This window comes from Hyperoodon ampullatus (assembly GCF_949752795.1).
Source record: "Hyperoodon ampullatus genome assembly, chromosome: 2".
Classification (NCBI taxonomy): Eukaryota; Metazoa; Chordata; class Mammalia; order Artiodactyla; family Ziphiidae; genus Hyperoodon; species Hyperoodon ampullatus.
This window is the reverse complement of record NC_136915.1, coordinates 189,069,837-189,078,708: the sequence shown is the minus strand read 5'-3', so window position 1 is coordinate 189,078,708 and position 8,872 is coordinate 189,069,837. Positions and strand designations below refer to the sequence as shown.

The window sequence follows — 8,872 nt, the reverse complement described above, 5'->3', positions numbered from 1 at the left end:
GATTTTTAAGTACCTGATAAAATAAACACATTCTAAACAAATGACTTAAACATTCAGGCTTCAGATATAAAATATTATTTTTCTATTGGAGTAAAACATGAATTCTAAACCCTAAAAAAACTTACATTGTGTTTGTATATTTAAAACATTCTAGCCTTGAAGTATAGTGATTGAGTTGATCTATCCTATCACTTGTTTTCCCCCTAATTATAATCTGATTGTTAGATTGTCATTTAACTTCTTTACAAGAAAGGGAGCCATTTTTTATGATTTCCAACCTGTTTGCTATTTACCAGTTTCTTATAAATCTCTGTCTTTAGAAATCGAGGGAAAGAATCCTTGGCCATCAGACTGTAGATCAACTGCTGAGCCTCATCAAAACATTTGAGAGTTGGTTCTGCAATATTCTTTGAGATGAGGTCCCTGGTACTGAAGTCAATGTTAATCTGTGGAAACATATTTCATCGCATTAGGTTAGTTTCATCAAAGAATGCGTGGTTTAAACAGATGGTAGATGCACATATGATTTGAAATTTTTTTCTAAACACAAAGTTAATCTGATTTAATCTAAACAACAGAGAGGTCACATATTCATTTTCTGAAATGCAGAACACATGCTCAGTTTAATTACATTTCCTAGGTTGAGAGTGTTGGCATTGACAGAGAACAGAGGTGAAGCCTTATTCTGAGATTACAAAAAATGGCAAAGTGAAAGGCAAACAAGATGTTTTATGATTTTAGATTTCTTTTCCCTCCCATCCTTTATTTCTTTCTAGTACTTTGACCTTAATATGTAAAATGTACTTTTCATAGGCAGAGCAATAATTAGAATTTACTAGGACGGTTTTCACCAATCCATTCCCATTCTCCATACTTCCCCGTGTTGTTTCCCATAATGCTGCTTTTCATCCTAATTTGTATTTCTTTTTGTTTGCCAAAATGGACCAAATAACACCCCCTTTCACGGACCACCATGCCTCCCATGGAATATACATATATATATGTGTGTGTGTGTGTGTGTGTGTGTGTGTGTGTATGTATATTCTTGTCCCTTGAGCACTACCACATGTTGCTGTTCTCAGCAAGGTGTAATAGAGATCTATTGTATTGAACACACCATTCACCTGCAAATCTGTAAAATGCCCCAAACCTTGTGGAGATACTTGTCCAATTTTACCCATATTCCAGGATATATTTTGAGAAGCAGAAACTTTCACATCCAAGTTGTTTTACTTAAACTGAAAATATTCATGAAGCGCGAAAGAGATTTGAATCTTAAAATTCAAAGCTCACCAAAGGCAGGTGCTATATCTGTCTTATTTATCATTTTATTTCTTGGCACTTAGCCAATTATCTGCCACATAATAGGCAGTCAGTAAATATTTGTTGAATAGAATTATAATGTCTCTTGGTAAAATGTGGGAGACTATTAAAATACCAGAATTTGGGGGTCTGGTAAAAGACTATAAATGACAATTTGTGTTTATTGAATTGAAGTTTAAAGATAGGCAGGTAGACCTTCAATCAAATCTCTCCTCTGCTACTTACTTGCTATTCATATGAGTAAAGCAAGTTCTACAGTTTCCTTCAATTTTTGATTTCTATGGTGTAAAAGAGGATAATAATAACATCTGTCTTAAAGTGTTTTAAGGACTAAATGAGATAAGTAATATCAAACTATTTCAGTATTATTATTGTAGGAAAAGAACAAAAGAAAAAAACTTTATTTTGAAAAGAATCATCAAAGGCCACTATTTGCTCACTGATATTTTCTTTCTTTAGCGATGTCAGCTACTCAGGGATCCAGATTACATCTGTTTTGTATTTCTTTGATCATCCTTTCAGGTCCTCCATCAAAGTTCCAGATGAAATGCTGCAACTTCCTCGAAGGAATCAATTTCTGCTTCTTCATACAGGAAGATGGTGTGGAGTACTGGTAAGATTTTACGATAGTTTTCCAGTCTGTGCTCTAACATGATGTTGCTGACCTGGGGTGAGTTACTTTCATATTTTCAAGCTCTGCTTTTTTATCTTGAAGCTTGGCCATTCTTGACTGAGTGATTTCAAGAATTAAAGTGAGGTGATCCATACAATCATTGATTCCACAAATATTTTGGAGTATGTTATGTGCCAGGTGCTTTCTATATTTGGGGAAAATGCTATATACTTTCTATGCAGTCTTAGTATTATACTAATACTATAAATAGTATTATGTTATATTTACACTTGAAGGATGAGAAGAAGCAGAATCTCTAAGAATCTGGGGAAGACCATTTCTGGCAGAATAAACAAATGCAGAATCCCTGAGGCAAGAAAGAATTGGTTGTGTTTGAAGAGCCTCGTACCTGCATGGCAGGGGTGCAGGGTGTGAGGAAAAAGTTCCTGTGACCAGGTTGGGAGAGGAGGTCGAGGCGAAGTCTTGTGGGGCTTATGTGCTTTGGGAAGGGGTTCTTATCTTCCCCCTAGAAGCAATGGGAAGACACTGAAGTGTTCTGAGTGGGGAGGTGGCATGATGACATGTCATGAATCTCGTATAGTGCCTGCCTCATGGACGGAATCAATGAGTAGTGGGTATTACCAAGATCTTGTAGTGGTTTCTGAACATCTAGTATAATCTGTCTCATAAAGCCTATCTTGTGTTGTGGGGATGTGAGAATATACGTTGCCCGTTTCCTCCTTCAGCTATGCTGTTTGTTCTTTAATGGTGTCATCTGCAATTTGTTGAACTTTATATCCCCCATAAAGGTAAATATCGCCAGTTAACTCCTTTAGGCCTTCAGTCATTGGGTGAGTTTCCACTGATAGCAGGGCCAGTGTGTGCCTGGTGCAGAGTGCTGCCTTATTATTTTAATCAGAACTGAACACCTTCAGTATCTCCTCATTCCCTACTTAAAAAGCCCAGAGCCCCGATCTTGGCATTCATGACCTATACAATATGGTCCAAACCTATACATTTTTCTCCTCTCCGTGTGCCCTGTTTCCCCACTAAGGTAGACACTGCCCCTCAAATGTCTTATATTTTGTTACGGATGAATATTTTCCCATACCATCCCAGTCTAGCTGAAAATCACTCCTTCTCACCTAAGTCTTTCGCAATCTTTTATGTCCTTAAGACTACATTCAAATAGCATCTACCTTGTGAGGTTTACTTGTAGACTTTTCCCCTTTTCTGACCTCTGAAAGGGCTTTGGGTTACTTAGATAAGGTTTACATTTTGCCCGCCCCTCACGATGCCTTGCACAGTGTAAGGATTCAATAAATGCATGTTGTATAAACAAAGTGAAAAAAGCTTCTACATTTGTTAAAAATCATGGTAAAATTTTAAGCAAAACTATTCCATTTCAATATAATACTGATAATTAATATTACTTGTTCAGATATACTAAGCTTGTACTTCTGACTTATCCCTCTCACTTTTCTGATTTGCCTGTTTTCCTACCAAGAAGCTGCCAACTGCCAGCTATTGATAGCTAAGTGATGAGCAGAGACACCATTCCCAGGGGATAATCAGTAGTCTTTTGAAGCTGTGTCTTGGCAATTCAGTTTAATGTCAGTGACAAAATATCACACCCACGTGTTTGTATAATTGTCATTATTTTTCTCCAAATTGTTCAAGCTGGAAACAAAAGAATCATCTCTGCCACCTCTTTTACCCTCTGATCTCTCTCCCTCTCTCTCTCTTTCTCTTTCTCTCTCTCTCTCCCTCTGTGTATGTGTGTGTGTGTATATATATGCTTTCCTTATTCACCTTTTATTTTGTAATTTCACAATGGTGTTCTTCATTCTCACTCCTATCTCTCCAGTTTAAAGTTTTATAACGTAATCTCTTCCCTAAACCATGGAATCTACCTCTTACCTGATACCTCCCCTTCTACACACTGTGGACAGCATTACTATATCAATTTCACCAAAATATCACTTTCATTGTATGAATGTTCAGCTGACAAAGCATTATTTTCTATAACATAAAATTTAAACATTTTACCCTGGCATTTGAACTTCCTCATACCTGGACTTCAAAGTGTTGTTTTGAAATCATCTCCTACTTATCTTTGGTGATATACACAAAGTTGGTCTACTTTCTGTTCCAAAAGTGAATTTTGTATCTAAAGCCCTCGTTTATGCTGTTTCACCATCTAAAATCCCTCTTGCCTCCACAGATTTATTCTGTACAGATTATCCTAAATCCCTTAGGATTCAGCTTAAGTTGAATATCCTCCAAGAAGCCTTCCCTGATCACAGACGGAAAGTCACTATAATTTCCTTATCATCATACATTATTTTGATGTAAAAATCTTAAGAAATTTGATTTCTTGCTTAAATAGATTTGGATACAATGGCTTCTATTAATGTTAAGTATTCAATCTGATAATCAGAGAGAGAAGATTTGTCACTACAAAGGGAATTCAGTAGCCTGTGGCATGGAATTTACCTGTCTTTTATCTGCTATCTTTTCCCTATTTTTTTCACTAATTCTTTTTTCTCTACATGTCCCTCAAAATATGAGCAGAGCAGATATGCATTATCTAAGTTCTGGGCCAAGTCTTCTCTTCCTGAGTTTTTTTCCATGGTGACTTTGTCTTCTCCCATTTTCAAATATTTAAGCAATGTCATTATCTCTAAAATAATCCTAATAATGTTTAAAGATGATTACCTTAACTGTAAATAGTAATAGTTAACATTCATCAGATACTACTACTGTTGTGCTAAGTCTTTATTGGCTACTTTATATCACACACACACCTGTAAGATGGAGAGTATTATCATCCCTATTTTTCTGGGGAAAAAAAACCACCTCATCTGAAAAAGTAGTTGTTTCTTGCTAGTCATTTCTGTAATTTATTCATTTAAAGTATTTCACTGAATGGGTGCTTAGGAATTATGCTAAGATCTGACTATATAAAGATGATTACGTTGAAAGTCAGTCAAGAAGACAGATTTTGAGAAAGTAATCCAAAGGGAAAAATATACCTTCTGAAAAAAAAGCTTTTTGAAAGAAATGAGATTGTAAGCTGATCATCAAGGTATTATTATGGGTATGTAAGTTTAAGGAAGGGACTTGGACATGGGAGGGAAAACTGGAAGAAGCCCAGTTGGTTTTCAGGAGGAAAAGGGCAACAGTTTGGAAATGCATGAAGGTCCAGACCACATAGACTTCTATAGGTCTTGTTAAATAATTTTTAATTAACCTGAGAGCAATGAGGAGAATTTTAAGTACAGTACTGATAATAAACACATGTTTGAAAAAACATATCACTACTCTGGCTGCTATGTGGTATAACAACTAGGTGTGGATAAAGGGAAGAAAAGTTAGGAAGTCATACTAGAAATTCAGGTGGTCAATCTTGGTGGATTAGGCTGGGTCGTGTCACAGAGAATGGAGGGAAATGCATAGCTTTCAAAGATATTTAGAAAGTAGAGTAGACGGAACTTGTGATTGAATATTTATGAGCTGGGATGAGGAACAAAATCTTTAAGAATGGCTGGATTTTAGAAATATTCTGAAGAATGAGATGACAAAGTGTTGATGGGTTGGATAAGGCATGTAAGCAGAAGAGAAGAACCAAGGATGACTATCAGCTATTTAGCCAGAGCAAAAAGAATGGAGTTGCCATTAACCGAGATGGAGAGACTCAGGTAGAAGAAAGTTTTGAGAAGAAAATTAGGACTCAGATTTGTGTTTAAGTTTGAGATGCCCTCTTAAAGCCAGAGGGCTGGAAGAGATCACCGGGAGAGTAAATGTAAGCAGATAGTAGAGGAGAACCGCCTCCTCTCATGATAGTGTGTGCTGGGTTATGAGTAGGAACAGCAAAATAAGTTGTTAAAGAGTAGTGAGGGCTTCCCTGGTGGCGCAGTGGTTAAGAATCTGCCTGACAGTGCAGGGAACACGGGTTCAAACCCTGGTCCAGGAAGATCCCACATGCCACGGAGCAGCTAAGCCCATGTGCCACAACTGCTGAGCCTGCGCTCTAGAGCCTGTGAGCCACAACTACTGAGCCCACAGGCCACAACTACTGAAGCCTGCGCACCTAGATCCCATGCTCCACAACAAGAGAAGCCACCGCAATGAGAAGCCCACATACCACAGTGAAGAGTAGCTCCCGCTCGCCACAACTAGAGAAAGCCCGCGTGCAGCAACGAAGACCCAACACAGCCAAAAATAAGTAAAAATGAAAATAAATAAATTTATTTTTTAAAAAAGGGGGAGTCAGTAAGAGAAGAAGAAATTGAGTCCTAGAAGCCAACTGAAGATAGTATTTCAATTAAGAGAGGGTGATCACTGTTGTTAAATGCTCCTGAGGAGTCAATCCAGGTGAGGTTTGAGAATAGTCTATCCAAAGTGCCTTGTCTTTTTTTGTTGTTGTTTCCTTTTTTTTTTTTTTTTTGCCTTGTCTTTTCTTTTTGACTTCCCTGAAATTTCAGTATCAGGACAAAAGTGAAAATATTAGGCCTAATATATATTTTGACTCATACATTCCTTTAATATAATCACTTTTGAAAGCATTTCTGTGAACTGCACCCCCAACTTTGCGTTCATCTCAAATTTGACTTTTGGCTGAGTTGTTGTATCAATTTCTATCTCAAAAAGTAAGAACAGAGGAGATGTTAATCTTGGAGTAGATTGAAGGCAGACATCTTATCAGGTGGTAACCCTCTAGAGATGCAGACCTTCCAACTGTGTGGTCTTGAGTCCCTCCTGAGCTGCTTGGGAATTGCAGGGAAGCTTAGACTCGGCTGAGTATCTCAAAGTAGTAGGTCCAGAGCATGGGCTGAATGTCGTATTGACTGATGAAATAAACACAGTTATATCTATATTATTTACCGATGTGAATAATCACTTGCATTTTGTTTCTACGGATACACTTAAGTTTCAAGGATACTGGGAAATAACCTTTAATTTGCTTATTTTTCAAAAGGTCATGAATTATCTTAGCTATCTGAGACCACTGCACTGCCAATCTCAGAAAACAAGACTTAGGCTTGTGATTCTCATGGAATGACGGCTGAGATGTCATCGCAACTGTTTAGCAGCTTTTAAATCCTGTCAGTTTTGAAAAGGCCTTGACACAGCTGACGTTGACAACAATCCATTGCATTAAAATGACTACGTTCTGACTGGTGTTTGTGATGGTTGTTTAAAAACGATTTTATTATAATGAGCCAGAGATATTTTAATACTCAGGTGATTTTGATAACTGCAAGTTATGCAAGCCAATTCCTCTATACTAGCAGTTTTAAATTCTTTTGGCTTCCAACAAATTATTTTAGCAGGAAGAATGCATTTTAAACTGTACCTTTTGGCTCTCTTGTGACCCTGAACTGTGCTTTATATATTTTTACATAATTTGAATGAAAAGTTCTCAGTTGAGCTCTCACATTCAAATGAGATAGACTTTTCCTCATTTAGAATGTATAGTGTAGCAGGAGACTGTCGTTATGCAAAAAGTGTGTGCATGCATATGTAAAACGCCTTGCTCAAATAGGGCAGGCAGCTTCCTAGACCTCATTCACAACAGAGCTTAAAAATTACTATTCAAATTAAAGCCGCCTATAATCATGTTTTTGGTTACATAATTCTGTTTAATCACCACTAAAACCTCTAGTATTACTTCGTTTTTGGCATCATTAAAGGCACACGAATATCCTGAAATATATTCTCAAGGGCAGCTATTAAAGTTGAGAATAGCCAAGTTTGTAACATCGAGAAGGAATCCGTCCTGCACAGGACTGTATCCTTTTGTGATGATTGGTTTTAAAGACAGAAATAAGTGACACGGGTTGGGAGGCAGTACTAATACCTTAAATTGGACAAGAGAAATGGAAAAAAAAATCAAATGTATGTGATCATAACATATAAAAGCATGATGGATATGGATTGTTAAAAATAGATGTAGATAGCAAATGTTATCTGGAGCAGCTGAAAGAGAGTCAGATTGACTGGTTTCCTTCACCAACCCCATCATGCTAATCCAAGATTAATTTAAGTAGCGCAGGGACATGTGCAAATTCAAATAGCAATAGCCAGGACATGGAAGCAACCTAAATGTCCATCAACAGAGGAGTGGATAAAGAAGATGTGGTACACATATACAATGGAATATTACTCAGCCATAAAAAGGAACAAAATTGTATCATTTGCAGAGACGTGGATGGACCTTGAGACTGTCATACTGAGTAAAGTAAGTCAGAAAAAGAAAAATATTATATATTAATGTATATATGTGGAATCTAGAAAAATGGTACAGATGATCTTATTTGCAAAGCAGAAATAGAGACACAGACGTAGAGAACAAAAGTATGGATACCAAGGGGGGAAGGGGGGATGGGGTGAATTGAGAGACTGGGACTGACATATACACACTGCTATGTATAAAATAGATAACTAATGAGAACTGACTGTATAGCATGGGGAACTCTACTCAGTGCTCTGTGGTGACCAAATAGGAAGGAAATCCAAAAAAAAGGGGTTATATATATACCTATGACTGATTCACTTTGCTATATAGCAGAAACTGACACAGCAGTGTAAAGTACCTATGCTTCAATAAAAAAACAAACAAACAGCTGAGCATTTTGTTTTTGAGTTGAAATGCAGCAATCATTCTTTCAGAGGGCCAAAATGATACTGCAGGTTATTAGAAGAAATATTCCTGCCACTTTGTTCTGCTTTATAGTTTAAGAAGTTATACAAATTAGAGGGAATATGAGGAGAGAAATACAACTTTTGATAGAAAGGAAGATAGACTCTGTGTGACAAGATAATTTTATGCTTTTGCCTTTAGCATAAACACCAAGGTTCCCAGGCTGTGTCATGAACATTGAAAATAAGTAGTAGATCTAAGAAAGGAATTTAACATGTAAAAGCCTGGGC

General features: G+C 37.0%; 1 protein-coding gene across 1 annotated transcript in view; it reads right to left on the bottom strand.

The window, feature by feature from the left end:
• Positions 1-242: 242 nt before the first annotated feature.
• Positions 243-8,872, bottom strand: part of RGS21 (regulator of G protein signaling 21) — a gene marked incomplete at its 3' end in the record, with an annotated part of 16,915 nt that continues 8,285 nt past the window's right edge. Inside the window, exon 3 of the mRNA XM_079728582.1 lies at positions 243-446. Within this exon, the coding sequence (XP_079584708.1) occupies positions 243-446 (204 nt within the window). The remainder of the gene's footprint in view (positions 447-8,872) is intronic.